General features: G+C 49.8%; 1 protein-coding gene across 2 annotated transcripts in view; it reads left to right on the top strand.

Annotated features, from left to right (window-relative positions):
• The first annotated feature begins 2,129 nt into the window (after positions 1-2,129).
• The window catches only part of LOC115472655, a 31,000-nt gene continuing 15,471 nt past the window's right edge, over positions 2,130-17,658 (top strand). For both annotated transcript variants that reach the window (XM_030206993.1, XM_030206992.1), the window contains exon 1: positions 2,130-2,305. In XM_030206993.1, the coding sequence (XP_030062853.1) occupies positions 2,248-2,305 (58 nt within the window). In that variant the 5' untranslated portion in view covers positions 2,130-2,247. The remainder of the gene's footprint in view (positions 2,306-17,658) is intronic.

The following is a 17,658-nucleotide window of genomic DNA, read 5'->3' as shown; positions in this document are numbered from 1 at the left end:
CTGTTTACTAATGTAAAGATAGAATGCAGGGCTATTAGACATATAGCTTGTAACAGTAGTTTGCAAGGCCTATACAAAACCAGCTTGCATGTAGCAACGCCATCTGAATAGACGACCTTGGTGGGTGCTGACACCCCGCCCTGCATTCCTGAGCCGAACGAACCTTATCTCCTGTGCTAGAAAGGAGCATTGTGTGTGTGAAGAATAAGCTGCTAAGTTTCGTTTTTCTTGCCAGTATCATTTCAGTGTTATGACGTGTGTACGTACTGGGACTACAATTTTGTACTGTAAGAACTACAAGTGTTTACTGCGCATGTCGGTTGTGACGTGTAAGGGGCCAAATGCGCAGGCCCAGTAGGGGAGTATAAATGTAAGTGTCAGATGATTTATGACACACAGTGTCCCGAGACTACTCGGTGCTGTTCACTTGCTAGCAATAAAGTTGCCTTGTTTGGAACCAAAGTTTGCCTTTCGTCTCCTGATTTCCCACCTGTTTCACTACTACATTGAGTAGCCCTTCATAGGACTCTGCCCTCCACAAGATGGCCGCCCTACACAGGAAGATAGAGCTATCCTATTGATTGCCCTACCCAAGATGGCCGCCTACCTGGTAAGGAGCCTGACTGACCAATATGGCCGCTCCCAGAGCCATGCATGTACTAACCAATATGGCCGCCCCCTCTACTGCCCAAAGGCCACGTTTTCTCGCACGCTTTTCTTTTTTTTACTTACTTTCGCTCGTTGCTCTGCCTTTCTTTTGCGTGCTCCTGTGGTGGGGAAGAGGGGGAAATTCCGACGGGATCGTAGGGGCCACGGGGCTCGCAACGCTCCGGAACCTGCCCGATGATAGGCGACGCCGGCCACTCCAATGCTTTGAGCAGAGGGAGGCGGGATTGGAACGCGCTGCTTGGAGTCCTGGGGGCGGGGTTAGGAGGCAGTGCTTGGTCCCGGGGGCGGAGCTTTGAGCAGAGGGAGGCGGAGTTGGAACGCGGTGCTTGTTCCCGGGGGCGGTGCTTTGAGCAGAAGGAGGCGGGGTTGGAACGCGCTGCTTGGTCCCGGGGGCGGTGCTTTGAGCAGAGGGAGGCGGGGTTGGAACGCGCTGCTTGGAGTCCCGGGGGCGGGGTTAGGAGGCAGTGCTTGGTGCCGGGGGCGGAGCTTTGAGCAGAGGGAGGCGGAGTTGGAACGCGGTACTTGGTTCCGGGGGCGGCGCTTTGAGCAGGAGGCGGGGTGGAACGCGCTGCTTGGAGTCCCGGGGGCGGGGTTAGGAGGCAGTGCTTGGTCCCGGGGGCGGAGTGTTGAGCAGAGGGAGGCGGGGATGGAACGCGTTGCTTGGTCCCGGGGGCGGAGCTTTGAGCGGAGGGAGGCGGGGATAGAACGCGCTGTTTGGTCCTGGGGCGGAGCTTTGAGCAGAAGGAGGCGGGGTTGGAACGCGCTGCTTGGTCCCGTGGGCGGAGTGTTGAGCAGAGGGATGCGGAGTTGGAACGCGGTGCTTGTTCCCGGGGGCGGCGCTTTGAGCAGAGGGAGGCGGGGTTGGAACGCGCTGCTTGGAGTCCCGGGGGCGGGGTTAGGAGACAGTGCTTGGTCCCGGGGGCGGAGTGTTGAGCGGAGGGAGGCGGGGATAGAACGCGCTGCTTGGAGTCCTGGGGGCGGAGTTAGGAGGCAGTGCTTAGTCCCGTGGGCGGAGTGTTGAGCAGAGGGAGGCGGGGATAGAACGCGCTGCTTGGAGTCCTGGGGGCGGGGTTAGGAGGCAGTGCTTGGTCCCGGGGGCGGAGTGTTGAGCAGAGGGAGGCGGGGATGGAACGCGTTGCTTGGTCCCGGGGGCGGAGCTTTGAGCGGAGGGAGGCGGGGATAGAACGCGCTGTTTGGTCCTGGGGCGGAGCTTTGAGCAGAAGGAGGCGGGGTTGGAACGCGCTGCTTGGTCCCGTGGGCGGAGTGTTGAGCAGAGGGATGCGGAGTTGGAACGCGGTGCTTGTTCCCGGGGGCGGCGCTTTGAGCAGAGGGAGGCGGGGATAGAACGCGCTGCTTGGAGTCCTGGGGGCGGGGTTAGGAGACAGTGCTTGGTCCCGGGGGCGGAGTGTTGAGCGGAGGGAGGCGGGGATAGAACGCGCTGCTTGGAGTCCTGGGGGCTCCGGGGAGTGAGCAGAGTTGGTGATCCCAGTCCCGGTTCCCTTCACTGGGTTCGTACGTGGCAGCGCTGGGTCGGTCCCTCCCTCCCTCCTTCCTCGTGTCTGGCGGAGGAGAAGCGGAATGGAGGGAACGCTGAGCTCATCTCTGCTCTGTCTCCTGTGCTGCCTTCTCGGGGCAGGTAAGGATTCCCTGTTCCGATCCCTGGATCCACCTCAGTCCCCGCTGGGTGTGGCTGAAGGGGGGGAGGGAGGGAGATACCCTGGGCAGGAACTGGGTGTGGAGGACCCCCACTCCCAACAGCAGCACTTTTTCCAGTTCCCCCGGGGGGGGGGAAACCCTCTCATGCCCTTAAACTATAAATATTGGGGTTGGTCCATGAACTGTTATTTGGTTTGGGTTCCAGTAAATGAAAACTTTGGATTTAACCTATTTTTTTTTTTTGTTTTGTTACATTTGTACCCCTCGCTTTCCCACTCATGGCAGGCTGGTCATTATTTCAGAGTGGATTTTGACATACCCCAAGGTGGAAATACCCTTTGGTCTACTGGAGGTTTCTTGGGTCCTGGCCTGTGCCCAGCCTATCAGATCTGAACCTGTTGTATGACCCATGGGCTCAGCTGGCATCCAAGACTGGAGGGTGGGGTGTGAGACCAGGGTTACATATATTTGTTGTTTTTGTCTGAACACCAAACTAACATGTTGCAGAGTATTTTTGACCACCCACTATGGAGATCAGAAGGAAATGTATGCAAGGGGGGGGGGGGGGGAGGCACCTGTAGGACAAGGAGAGAAGTGGTATCTCAGTCCCTGAGGAGAGCTGGATGGGAGTAGATGAGGTGAAAAGGTGTTTATATGACATCCTGAAGGAAGGAGGGAGTGGTGCTCTGGGGTAGAGGTGGGGTGAGGGTGCTGGTCAATGGCCCCAGGATGGCAGCTGCTTTTCCTTTCTTACTGTCTGCATATCTGCTGGAGAGCAGGGTTGATCTGGAGTCCTTTGTCACCCAGAAGTTATGAAGATCTGGCATTCATTGCAAGGGGGCTGGTCCCAGAGAATTCAGCTTATGGCTTGTTTAAGACTTTTCTCAGTCCTTCCCTTGTCTTAATCTGCTTGCACAAGAATAATATTTTCTTTTCCTTGGCTGCAACAGGTCTGTGTTGTGTTTAATTCATAACTAGCCAATGAAATGTGGGTTAACGAGACGTATAAAGCCTGGATTGTAGCTGGTGAGGTGCTCTGGGGAGGTGGGTGACCAAAGTGCCTTGAGATCAGGGGGCAAGTCTGTAGCAGAAGCACACTGAAAGAAATGGTATCTGCTTTCTGGATCTCTGCTCCCCCTGCAGCTGGAGGGCCTCATCTGTGCTGCAAAACACCCTTCCTGGCATGTAAATTTAGACAAGCTTTAAAGTCCTCTGCCTCAATAACCAGAATTACCCCCTTCTCAGTATGAACTCTTGTTTATTCCACACTGGATATTCTGCCTTTCTGTAACGACTTTTCAGATTTCATACAGGTTCTGGGAGCGGGCTTACAGACCGGTCTCATCAAGTCAGAACAGAGCTGCACTGGGGTCAGTGATAGAAGCAGAAAGGACTGACGTTCTCTTTCCATCCCACTGAATGTTGTAATGGTGTAGCGAGGGTGACCCCCTTGGTCAGTTGACCTCGCTGGACATTTGGTGCCAGTTTCCACCAGTCTAGTTGCTTTTCTGGTTCCCAACTGGCTACCTGTGGCATGCGTTCTAGCTAGCTGGTGCTTCTTTATCTGTGCAGTTCTCATCGCCTACGCTCGCTGTGGAGTAAATTCTATGTGAGAACTGGGCTGAGAGATGCAGAAACTGCAAGCATGCTACAATTCTGTACATGGCATGAGTTTCCACTCCTCGCTGCGACGGGAGATTGTTCCAGGCATTCACCACCCTCTCGCCCGCCTTCTTGGGCTGAATTGGCACAAGTTTGAACCCAGGTGGAGAAGCATTGCTGTTTGTTTTGAGAGGAATGTAAGCCGAACTGGAATTTTTAGGGCAGGTGGGTACTTGCTCTTCAATGCTTCTTGCTCTGTGGAAGAGCCTGAAAAGTGCCTGCTGACTGCACCTGGTTCAGACTCTGTGGCTGACTTGGGATAAGTCTGGCCTCAGTTGTGTGCGGCTAGCTTTCAGTCTGGGTTGGGAAGTGGAAGGATAGGAGAGGCAAGTTGCTATACAGACTGGATGGGGAGAGGGAGAAGCAGAGAGGACAGATCACAGGTTGACAAAAGGAAGAGGATGAGAGTTTGGTGGGAATGAAGAGAAACGGAGAAAAATGTAGACACATAAAGACCAGCTGGCCTATCCAGTCTGCCCATCCATGTTATCTACTCGCTCTATGACTCCCTTAGAGATCCCGTGTACTTGTTCCAAGCTCTCTTGAATTCAGATACTGTTTTCATCTCTACAAATTCACCACCTTTTCCCTGAAGAAGTATTTCTTCAGGTTACTTCCGAGTCTATCCCATTTCACCTTCATCCTATGCCCCCTCGATCCAGAGCTTCCTTTCCATTGAAAGAGACTCCCCTCCTGTGCATTTATGCCGCAGAGGTATTTAAATGTTTCTATCATATCTCCTCTCTCCCACCTTTCTTCCAAAGTGTGAGATCTTTGTCCCCATATTCTTTTGATGAAGACCACTGATCATTTTAGCAGCTGTCCTCTGGACCAACTCCATCCTGTTTATAGAACATAAGAGCAGCCGTACTGAGTCTGATCAATGGTCCATCTAGCCCAATTTCCTGCTTCCAATAGTGGCCAATTCAGGTCACAAGTACTGGACAGAAACCCAAACCGTAGCAATATTCCATGTAGAACCCCAAAGAATAGCAAGATTCTGGAATCCTAAAGAGTAACAAGATTCCATTCAGAATCTCAAGAGTAGCAACATTCCATGTAGAACCCCAAAGAATAGCAAGATTCTGGAATCCTAAAGAGTGTCAAGATTCCATGCAGAATCTCAAGGAGTTGCAACATTCCATGTTACTAATCCCAGGGCAAGCAGTGGATTCCTCTCGTATCTGGAATTCTTTAGTTAGTGCCAGGGCGGTCCGTGGCTGAGCCAGGCGTTATACAGGCACAGGCAATATTCAGTGCAGTTCCCTGGTTAGCTACACAGGTACAACACTGAATATTGATTGGACCCAGATAACTTTCGCCATTGCCTTTTCTACCTGTTTGGCCACTTTAGCACCAAGTCCTGCTCCTCTTTCGTGCACAAACGTTCTTCACCTAAACTGTATCGCTCCCTCCTGTTTTTTGCAGTTCAAATGCATGCCCCTACATTTTTTTTGCATTAAATCTTAGCTGGACAATTCTTTAAGCTTCGCTAGGTCCCTTCTCATTTTATCCACACCATCAGGGGTGTCTACTTTATTGCAGATCTTGGTTATAATCTGCAAAGAGAAAGTGGGAAGAGCTGTCTGGGTGTAGGGCTGTGTCCTGCCATGTGGAAGGTCCTCAGATGGATCCCTGAGCAGGTCTTCTGCAGCAGTGTCAGCTGGGGGAGAAGGAAGGGAGGCAGGATCGTTATTCAGGGCAACATCCAAAGCAGGATTCAGAGCCCACTGGAGCAGGGCTTCCAGACTCAGGACTACTGCTGAATAATCAAGACTGGGAAACTGCTGTTGGGGTAGGGGGAGGGAGGAGGAAGATATTAAGTTGGTTCTTGTGCAGCACTGACAGGGTGAATTTTCCAGCATGTGAATTAGAAGAATATTTTGTGAAGTGTCCTTTTCTAGTTTGGCTAGCAGGTGGTGCATGTTTATATTTAAGCTGTTAGAGAAATTACTGTTTTTCTTTAGTTTAACACAGAGAAGAAATAAGCTGCAGTGACGTGGCCAGCTACTTAAAAAGAAATGTTCTGGGCTCTGATTGGCCCAGGAGCTCAAGTTCAGCCAGGATGTACTGGGTTTTTCTCCAGTTTCAGACAGGAAGAAGAGAGAGAAAGATCTCTTCACAGAGGCCCTGTAAGCAGTTATATTCTGTAACCTGTGAGCAGCTCTATTTCCTGCACAATCCTGCACTAGATAGTTTTATAATTGCTCAGTTTCATTAAAACGAGCGTGCACAGCAACTGAAAACTGAACAGGGCGCCAGGCAAAGTGAGACCAACACGGGACAAACGCTTTAGCTGGCAGGGATTGGAGACCCCTGCCAGCCAATGTACGTTCACGGGGGGGGGGGGGGGGGGGGGGGGCAAAGTGGTGGCAGGAGGGGGATGTGGGGGCCAAAATGTGCTGCCCCCACCCCCCACCTTGGGCTTTGGCCCCTCCTCACGTCGAGGTCTGGCTACACCCCTGGACTCTAAAATACTCATTACTACTACTACTACTATTTAGCATTTCTATAGCGCTACAAGGCGCTACATGACTAGGCTAGAGTATATGAGTTTTTTGGTATCTCATGGTTCCCATTGTAGCCTAATGAAGTCCATGGCGGTTTCTACTGACACTGTTGCTCGATTATTTTATGTTGATTCCACCCTCCTCTTTATGTGGATTAGTCTACATAATTGTTAAATTTACAATTCAAGCTGATAAAACTTTAGCAACATGTCATCTCATCTGATCATATATTTTCCATTTTTTTTTTGTTTGCATTTGTTAGTTTGTAATTTATTGGTTGGACTATGTCGGGTTTTGAAATTTACATCTGCTATCCTTATATTTTGCCAACAAAAAGAAGTGGAAGAAGAAACCAACTTCAAGAGATCAGTCCAAACACCAGGATAAGATGATCCAAATACAGCTTTATTTGGATCCTACACAGTCCGTGTTTCGGCTTGAAAAAAGCCTTCATCAGGGGTCAGTCGATGAGTGCTCAATATTATACCGACTGACGATGGAGCGCATAAACAACTATCTCTTGATCAGGGGAGGTATACTGTCTCGTACCGACGTGTAGGGTCCAAATAAAGCTGTATTTGGAGCATCTTATCCTGGTGTTTGGACTGATCTCTTGAAGTTGGTTTCTTCTTCCACTTCTTTTTGTTGGCGTTGGTTTCTTGTGGAAAGTGTGAACCCCATCTTGTTCTTGCGGTATCTTTATATTTTGAACAACAAAACACAAAAGAAGGCAAAGGTGTACAAAAACTGTATAAAACCACCTCCAAAGGGTAAATCCAACCCAATATGTATGTCAGAACACTTCAAACAATTGTAGACACATGAGTACGTGGTAGGTAAAACCTTCAGAGCAGCGCAATTAGCCCAAAATATGGCATGAAAGGGGCAAACTTAGTCTGTCATCATAGGTCAGAAAAACTTGCACAAATTTTGTATTCATTTTTTTCTTTTATTCTGTATAAATTGTATCCAGTTAATACTTAGAGCAGCAGGTCAGAAACAAAAACAGCAGCACTTAGCTGAATGGGCCAAATGTTCAACGGAATCTTCCGTTTCACTGAAAAAAGCTTCCTCAGGAGCCGCCACTTCAAAGCATGTTGTGCTGACCAGGGCCGCTGAGAGACTGGGCCAGGCCAGGGACAAGGCCGCCCCCGGGGCCCTCCCCCACCCGAGGTCGCCGGGCCCACCCGCCACCGGGCCCTCTCTCCACCCCTGGGCCCTCTGTACTGACCTTAAGCGCCTCACCTTCGAAAGCGCAGCAAGCAGCGGCAGACCACTCCTTCCTTCTGTGTCCCACCCTCGCGGAAGTTACGTCAGGTGAGGGCGGAACACGGAAGGAAGGAGTGGTCTGCCGCTGTTTGCTGCGCTTTCGAAGGTGAGGCGCTTAAATTCAATGCCAGGGAGCGACGGAGGGCAGGCGGGACTGCAGCAGCGGCAGCGCCGGGCTCCTCCCCCCCCCGGAGACCCGGGCCCAGGGAATTTTGTTCCCCCCCCCCCCCTTCTTGGCGGCCCTGGTGCTGACGGCAACTGCCACCCAGAGTAAGCGCCTCTCTCTTTGTTTTTGACTGCTGCTAGACGTACTGGATAAAAGTTATAAAAAATTAGAGAAAAAGAAGAAAAGTAAAAGAATTTGTGGAAGTTTTTCTGACTTTTGATGGCAGACTAAGTTTGCTGCTTTCATGTGTCCATAGATGTTTGAAGTGTTTTCCATATACAAATTAGATTGGATTGGATTTACCTTTTGGGGGTGATTTTTTTACATTTTGCACAGTACGGGGGACACAAATTGATTTGTCTTTCTTTGGTGTTGCACTGTATAAAGAGTCTGGTTTCTTCGGGGTTCAGCTTAATTCTTATTTCTGTTTTTATTTTGTGGTTACTTATTCTATACTGGGTGATCTGTGTGTGTAAAGAGATGTTGTTTTCTGCAGAGACTGCAGGATTGATCTGGTTAGTTTACATACAGGCTTATTTTCGAAAGTGATCGCCGGCCATTTCCCCGACATAAATCGGGAGATGGCCGGCAATCTCTCAAAAGTAGCGAAATCGGTATAATCAAAAGCCGCTTTTCTGACAGCATCGCCGCTTTCCTGTCGCCTCGCTGGTGAAAGTTCAAGGGGGCGTGTCGGCGGCTTAGCGAAGGCGGGACATGGGTGTGGCTACCAGATGGCCGGCTTTCACGGATAATGGAAAAAAAAAAAGCGGCGTTAATCAGTATTTCGCCAGGTTTACTTGGTCCTTTTATTTTCACGACCAAGCCTCAAAAAGGTGCCCCAACTCACCAGATGACCACCGGAGGGAATGGGGGATGCCCTCCCCATACTCCCCCAGTGGTCACCAACCCCCTCCCACACTAAAAAAATAAAAACCTTTTTTGCCAGCCTCAAATGTCATACCCAGCTCCCTGACAGCAGTATGCAGGTCCCTGGAGCAGCTTTTTGTGGGTGCAGTGGACTTCAGGCAGGCAGACCCACATCCATCCCCCCCTACCTGTTACACTTGTGGTGGTAAATGCTAAGCCCTCCAAACCCCCCCAAAACCCACTTTACCCACATGTAGGTGCCCCTCTTCACCCATAAGAACTATGGTAGTGGTGTAAAGTTGTGGGGAGTGGGTTTTGGGGGGATTTGGGGGGCTCAGCACCCAAGGTAAGGGAGCTATGCACCTGGGAGCTTTTTTTGTATTTTTAAAAAATTTTTAGAAGTGCCCCCTAGGGTGCCCGGTTGGTGTCCTGGCATGTCAGGGGGACCAGTGCACTACAAATTCTGGCTCCTCCCATGACCAAATGCCTTGGATTTCGCCGGGTTTGAGATGGCCGGCATTTTTTTCCATTATCGCTGAAAAACAAAACTGGTCATCTCAAACCCGGCGAACTCAGGCATTTGGCCGGGCTAAACCGTATTATCGAAAAAAAACCCCCAATATTATCACCCCAGCTTTATGAGCTTGTGTTGAGGCTTCCAGCAGAGAACCCACCCACCATTTTTTGAATTTAGCATGTTCCATTGAGGACAGGTGGGTCTCTTGCAAGAATACTACATCTGCTTTCTGCCTATTCAAAAGTTGTAAAACGTTTTGACGTTTAATTGGAGACGTAACCCCCCCCCCCCCCACACACACACACATTCCATGACACAAACTTCAGCGTCTTCATCCTTCTCCCTTTGAAAGCCCTTTAATCTTTGGATCAATCTTTCCTATCAAAAGGTGGGTCAGCCCAGCCTCTAACCCTCCCCGTTCCCCCTTAAATTTAGGAGGATCCAGCATATTAGCCGCTTCTCCCTCTCCCTCTCGAGATTTCCTAGATTCCTCCTCCCCTGGTCCCCACAGAGCTGCCCCTCCCGCCCCCAGATCCTTGTCCTATTTTATTCCCCCCCCCCCCACCATACTCCCCTACATTACTAAACAACCTCCTGTGAGGTTTTCCCCGCCCACAGCATATCTGTGTCAGGCGGAGCCTATTAGGTCACTTTTAAAGAGATGCTCCCTCCCTCCCTCCCTCCCTCCCTCCAGAACAGCTTATCCACCTATAACCCTCTTCTTGTCATATTCCAGCCAAACCTCTATTTATAGGTTATACATCTATCCTCTTGAATACATCACATTTTTAAGTTTATAGAGGTTAACAAAAAGATATACATAACTCATGCATTTAACTTTTGGTGTATACATCTCTCCCACTACATTTCAAACCAGTAGAGTACTGCCTGTCCCCTCTAACTATTCACATGTCCTTTTAACATAAACAATTCAGCAACTCACAACGAAATTGAACTTGTACTTCAAATTAACATTGTTATCCCCTCTCTCCAGCCCATTTCAGTGTCCCTCCCCCCTCTCCCCCCCCTGCGCCTCCCGTAACTCCAACATTTTATCCCTTCCAACAGCTTTGCATTTGAATGACAGGAGAAGGCGCAGAGGATCTTTAATGTTTATTCATCGTATTCATCTCCTGGCCATATAATGTCCTCTTTGGAGTCGCGGGATGTCATTTATAATACCAAGGCAAGGGTTTATGAGTTTGTTTACTTATCTCAGTGTGAGGAGATCTGAGTCTGTAGTCCCAGATCCCGGTGGGGGGTTCCCCTCCACTTTCACAATCCTCAGAAGTTGGAGTCTCCTCAGGCTTTCTGCAGCTCCATTGTAAAACCTCTTGTTGATTCTTATTGTATTTCGTTACCCGCACCTGTAATTCTCATCCATTCTGTCTCAAGCATACACAATCCTGTGAATTGTCCTGTCAAGTCGGCACCTCCACTCCGTGCGCCCTGACTCCTCTGCCCTTCTTCGTTCATTCAGCAGCCGCCCGTTGCACTGCATCTGGTATGTCAAAAAACGCACGCGCTGCTTCAGGGGTATCAAAGAAGGTCGCTTTGCCATCCGAGAAGATTTTCAGGCGTGCCGGGTATAGCAGTGCAAATTGCACATGGCGCTGATGCAATGTGGAACATATTGGTGAGTATGCTTTCCTCAGCTGTGAAACTCTTGTCGAGAAATCCTGAAAGCATAATACCGGCTTGTTGTCATATTTTAACGGGCCTTTCGCCCTAATTTATTTGAGGATTTCCAGTTTATGAACATAGTTCAATAACTTTAATATAACAATCCTCGGTTTGGCATCTCCCTGTCGTTTTGGCCCCAATCGGTGCGCTCGTTCGATTCGAAGTGGGCCTGCTTTTGATTGCAATTTTAGCGTACTGGTGAGCCATTCCTCTAAAAAGGATCTCAGTTCCAAATCCGTGATGGTTTCAGGCAAGCCCACCAGACGAAGATTGGCCCTTCTAGAGTGGTTTTCGAGATCGTCCAATTTAATTTCCAGCGCGGTGACTCTCAATTGTAGTTTTTCTTGGCCTGTTTGTGCTTGCTCCACTCGATCCTCTAGATCCGAGATTCTTTGACACGATGCCGCAAACTCGCCTGTGAGTGATTCTATTTTCCCATCCATCGTGTCAAGCTTGTCCGCCATTCGTTGGAATTTCTGTTCTAGAGACTGATTTATGGCCTGCGTGACTTCCGTTAAAATTTCGGACACCCATGCAGAGCAAATGGAGTTCAGACCTCCTTCTTCAGCTGCCGCCATTTTGTGGGTTTCAGCCCCTTTCGGCTTCTCACTTTGTTTTCGCAGCGTTTTTGAGGCCATTAACGTCCAAGTCCTACACCCTCTGCGATGCGTTATCTCCGCTTTAATCTCCACTATTTGTATTTCTCCGGTATTAAGTTGTTTAGCTAGCGTGAGCTGTTCTTTCGGTTGGGGCCCGGGAGCTCTCCTCGTCCACGTCTGCTATTCAGCGTGGCATCACGTGACCCCCCTCGGTATGCAATACTTTATATGTATATCAGAGTTTGATTTATCCTTGCTGTTCTCAGGGCACAGACCGTAGAAGTCTGGCCAGCTCCCATTTTGTTTCCCAATTACCAGTGTCACCACCCAATTTCCGCTAAGATTCCCTGGACCCATTCCTTCTGCACAGGATTCCTTTATGTTTATCCCACGCATGCTTGAACTCCGCTACCGTTTTCATCTCCACCACCTCCCGCGGGAGGGCATTCTAAGTATCCACCACTCTCTCCGTGAAGAAATACTTCCTGACATTAAAGTTTAGTTTTCCAATAGGTTTATTGATGTTCTAGAGCTCACTGCAGTGTTTGTGGTGCTGTCTTATCCTAGGTAGGTGCTTGTTGTGTGACTTGTGGAAGTTAATTCTATTATGGTATGTTGGAATTGGTCTGTAGGTCCTGAGTGACATTTGTAGTGTTTCGTATTAATTCATTCAATGCCTGGTAGTGGATTTTGATTTAGACCACACCTTTCTCAGTAATAGCTCACGGCAAGTTAAATACAAGTATAATAGGTATTTTGATGTCCCGGTAGGGCTTACAATTTAAGTTTTGTAACTGGGGTCTAAGATCTCAAGGAGTATCAGTGGGATTTGAACCCTGGCTTCTCAACCTGCTGCTCTAACCAACCAACCCCCCCCCCCCCCCCTCCAGTTTACTAAGCCATATGGCAATACCGACACAGCCAGTGTTAGTGCACAGCTTAGTAAACAGGGAGGGGCATGTTTGGTAACTCATTAGCAGCAGAGCTGAATCTTGGTGGCCATTTGCCAACCTACCAGAAACATTGTATAGAGTAGGGGTGTAGCTATATGGGGGCATGGGCCCCTGTAGATTTGGCCCCCCACCCCCAACCCTCCCCCGCCAACTTTGGGTACCTTTGCTGGAGGGGGGGTCCCCAACCCCCGCCAGCTGAAGGCCTCTTCTCCTGCGCGGCCACGTTGCTGATCTGCAAAGCAGGCTTCTGTTTCTTTGAGTCAGACGCCCTGCACTTACGAGCAGGATGCCAGACTCACAGAAACAGAAGCCTGCCCTTGCAGATCAGCAATTCGGCTGCGCAGGAGAAGAGGACTTCGGCTGGTGGGGGGTTGGTGGTGGGGGGAAGAGGGGATCAAAAGGGTTGGCGCCGGGGGGGGGGGGTAAAAAATGGCGGCGGCACCGGGGGGGCTCAAATATGCCCCCTCACCTCGGGCTCTGGTCCCCCCTCCCGCCAAAGTCTGGCTATGCCTCTGGTATAGAGCTGTTGTTTTTTCAGATCAGTCAGCTTTGTTTATATAACTTATTCCCTTATCTGTGATCTATAGCTATAAGCCTATGTCTTTTTGGCTTTCTCAGGGCCAAGTTAACAGAGAGGCTTGCTTGGCCTAAAATAATGGGCCATAAACTTTAAAACCTCTGTTTGTTTCACACAGACTCTGAACTAATACAGAGAAGCGCTTTCAGTGAAGGAAAGATATTCAAGGAGATTTGGGGTTGCAAAGGGCAAATGATGGATATTTGGGAAAAATACCAAAGAAACAGAATTATATGAAGATGACCTTAGTGGTCAGAGTTGAAGAATACCAGGTAAAAGAGAAAATATAAGGTATTAAGTGGCCATTGATTTGGAAAATTGACCATTTTTCCGGCTGTGGTAGAAATGGCAGCTTTGTAAAACGACCCCTTGGTGAGACCTGTACTACACTACTTGATCCTAAAAATTAGGGGGTGTTTTTGGCACGTTGCCACAAGAAAAGCTGGCATTCTCTCTCTCTCTCTCTCTCTTTGATGTCAGAATCGTGTCATATCTGGTCCTTGCAAGATGGTTTTACTAATTAATATCGCTGCTCATTATTTTTATTTTTTTTGGGGGGGGGGGGGCGGATGTTTTCCCGCTCCTCGCAAGCTTGCATATTCTATAAAACCCTTTCCATATGTAGTGTTCACCGAGGTCCATACTGAATGACCTATGGTTTATTGATGCTTTTTAGGGGATATTGTTGTTATAACCAGAAACATGCATTTTTAATTTGTTCCTTTTAGCAATTCATAGTGGGCTCAGTTAAGGTAGAATCTGACCCTTTTATTCTATTCACGGTCCTTTTTTAATTCACTTCTTTTTCTCATGTGGTGTTTGAATAGTTTTATGTTTATTTTCACAAATTTCGTACCATTTTACTTTTCCTTTTTTTTTCTCTGCATTTTAAAGTATCACATACCATGTAAAATGAGTTTATCTTGTTGGGCCGTACAGGTCTTTATCTGCCGTCATTTACTATGTTACTATTCTGTCTTTTTTTTTTTTAATGATGAAGTTGATTTTATTTAAGTGTATATATTTGTAAAAAGTAGAGGTAAACAGTGACGTTCCTAGGGGCGCTGACACCCGGGGCGGACTGCCCCCCCCCCCCCTTGGTATGCCACTGGAGGTAAATACATTTATATATATATCTCTTTGTGTGAAACAACCAAAGCAGTTTATATATTATATACAGGTATGTTTTCTGGGTTCTAGGTCAGTTCCCACCGGACCAGGGAGCACAATTCTCACCCATAACCTAAAAAATACAAAACACACTAGGGCAACTAATCTCCCTCCCAGATCGTTGAGGGGGGGCAGTACCCCCTCCACCCCTCCCCAAACATTATCTTTTGCACATCCCTTTCCCCTTCCAGACATTCAGTTTGTATATGGGGAGGGCAAGGCAACCCCCACACACTAGGTTTCAACCTTATTAATTTTAAATCTGGGATCTAAATGTCATGAATAAGTAAATAAATAGATACAAACTGCAGTTCACATGTGTGTGGGGGGGGGGGGATGCCCCCCCACACCCCAAAACTAGGTTTCAACCTAATTCAGTAAAAAAACCCAAAAAAGTAAGGAGGGTGGGAAATGACCGGGGGCGGAAGGTCCTTGGTGGGAACTTGCTTGATACCGTTTTCTTTTCTTAGTGGCTCATAATCTAAGGGGCCCTTTTTCGGAAGCTTAGAATGCGCTAAATGCTAAGAACTACTACTACTATAGCACTACAAGGCATACGCAGTGCTGTACACCATACATGAAAAGACAGTCCCTGCTCAAAGAGCTCACAACCTAAATATGGAATGTTGCTAGTGGAATAGCAACATTCTCCAAAGACAAGCAGGCCAATATTCTCACTGATGGGTGACGTCACGTCGGCCCGGAGGACTTTCCAGCAAAGTCCATGACAAAACTAAAAATGTCCCCCGTCGCGCGGGCGGATGCAGTGCGCATGCGCGCGTCCACTTTCCCGCCCGCCGCGCGGGCACATTCCTCAGTTTTTTCTTCTCCGCGTCTGAGGTGACACAGAGCTCGACCTATCGTCTTCGTGTTTCTCCTGTGCCCGGAGGTGAAGAAAAGAACAAAACAGCGAAGTATCCTTTCTAGTTGTTTTAGATTATTTCTCGTTTATTAAGTTTACTTTCTTTTAGTCTGCGATTTTATTTAAATCGCTCGTTCGGGTGTTTTTCCCGTCTTTTTCTTTTGTTTTTTGTGTCATCTTTTTATAGACACAATCGCGTCTTTTGATTTGGCAGGGACAATTTTTCCCGAGATGTCAACGAAGACGCCCAGCGGCTTCAAGCCTTGTGCCCGCTGCCATCGGGCCATCTCTGGCACTGATACACATTCATGGTGTATTCAGTGCCTTGGGCCGGATCATCACTCGGAGAGTTGTAAATTGTGTCTCGCCATGAAGAAGCGGACACTGCTCTCTCGAGACGCCCAGAGAGAAAAGATTTTTGGGCCCGGTGCTTCGGCGTCGGCACCGTCGACGTCGTCTAAGTCGGCGCCCTCCAAATCGGCGCCGGAGAAGTCGGCGCCGATGAAGTCGGTGCTGTCGAGGATGATGTCTTCGAGGCCGGCGTCGTCGAGGTCGACGTCGAAGGAGGCGTCGGCACCGGGAGACAGGGGACAGGCTGCCATTAGACCGATGCACGCTGGGAGCAGTGATGCATCGAGTGGGTCTCCACCCGCCTCGGCGCCTCCTGCTGTGCAGGCCCCCCGGGACCGTCCTGCGTCGGACCCGGCCCCGAGGAGACGTGTGGATTCCACGTCCTCCTCTCCGGTGCCGAGGAGTCTCGACGACATGCGTCGGGCGAAGGCCAAGAAGCATCGTCGTCGGTCTCCTTCGAGACACGGCGCCGGGAGCTCCGGGTCATCGATACACTCGATACCCGAGAAGCATCGGTGCCGAGAGGATCGCTCTCCCTCTATCACTGAGGTTCCGACGCGTGGGGTCGCTGGCAGCCGAGTCCCCACTCCTCAACCTCAGCAGGCTTTGCCTCCGACACCTCAACCGACCCCCCAGTCTTTTCCGACACCAGCTCTGGATGAGAGTATGCAGGCCATGTTCCCTTTTTTCATGAACATGATGCAGCAGTGGCAGTCGGCGTCGAGGTTGTCGGTACCGATGGCGTCGACGGGGCCGGTGTCGATGCTTTCAGAGGCACCGGTGCCGACGGCATCGGGGGTGTCGACATTACCGACGCCGGCTGTTTCTGCATCAGGCCTTCAGCCTGTGGTGAGGTCTGTCTCACCGGTGCCGCCTCCGGTGCCGGTGTCTTTGACTTCCCAAGTTGACTCTCCTGAGGCATCGGAGCAGGAAGCTTCTCCGGAGCCTCTGGGACCATCAACTTCTCGGCACCATCATAGAGGCCGTCAAGCCTCTTCGTCGAGACGGGCTCAGATTCGGGCGGCTCTGTCTGAGCTTTTAGCCCCATCTGATGATACCTCATCTGAGGATGATGAAGGAGTGCATGGGGAGTTCTCTGGCGAGGATTCTCAAGGCATTCCATCTGACTCCACTCCCTCGCCACAAAGGCAGCTGTCTCCTCCCGAGAGCTTGTCTTTTTCATCTTTTGTTCGGGAGATGTCTGAGGCCATCCCCTTCCCCGTGGAAATTGTGGACGAGCCCAGGGCCAAAATGCTTGAGGTTCTGGACTATCCATCTCCACCTTCATCTTCTGCCACAGTTCCTTTTCATGAGACTCTTAAGGAACTTATGCTGAGGAACTGGGAGAAGCCTTTTTCTAGTCCAACCGTCCCTAAAAAAGTTGAGTCCCAATATCGGATCCACGGGGAACCCAGTCTCATGCAGACCCAATTGCCTCATGATTCAACGGTGGTGGATTCCGCCCTCAGAAGAGCCAAGAGTTCCAGGAATTTCTCCTCGGTGCCCCCGGGGCGAGAATTTGCAACTCTGGACTCTTTTGGGAGGAAGGCGTATCAGGCTGGTCTGCTCGCTACCAAAATCCAGTCATACCAACTCTTCACGAGTGTGCATTTACGGAACTCTGTGAGGCAACTTGAGAGTTTAGTAGATACACTCCCTGAGGAGAAAGCTGAACCCTTTCGCCAAGTGATCAGGCAGCAGAAGGCGTGTCGCAAGTTCCTGTCCAGGGGCATTTTTGACACTTGCGATGTGACATCTCGCTTTTCCGCTCAAGGTATAGCGATGCGCAGGCTCTCATGGCTGCGTGCCTCTAACCTGGAGGAAAGAACTCAGCGGAAGATAGCAGATATCCCATGCCGGGGGGATCACCTTTTTGGAGAGAAGGTTGAAGAGATGATTGATCATCTCTACCAGCGTGATAACGCTATGGACTCTCTCTCCCGCCGGGCGCCTTCTGCGACCACTTCCACTGCTAGGAAGTTTTTTAAGGGAAAAAGAAGTGCTCCCTACGCTTCTAGAAATCGTAGGTACACTCCTTATTCCCGTCAGCCGGTTCAGGCTCGACCCCAGCCCGCTCGCTCTCGTCAGCAGCGGGCACCGAAGCAGCCCCCTGCAGCTCCCCAGCAAAAACCAGGGACGGGTTTTTG

This window comes from Microcaecilia unicolor, chromosome 6, assembly GCF_901765095.1.
Source record: "Microcaecilia unicolor chromosome 6, aMicUni1.1, whole genome shotgun sequence".
Lineage (NCBI taxonomy): Eukaryota > Metazoa > Chordata > Amphibia > Gymnophiona > Siphonopidae > Microcaecilia > Microcaecilia unicolor.
This window is presented reverse-complemented; position numbering and strand designations above follow the sequence as displayed.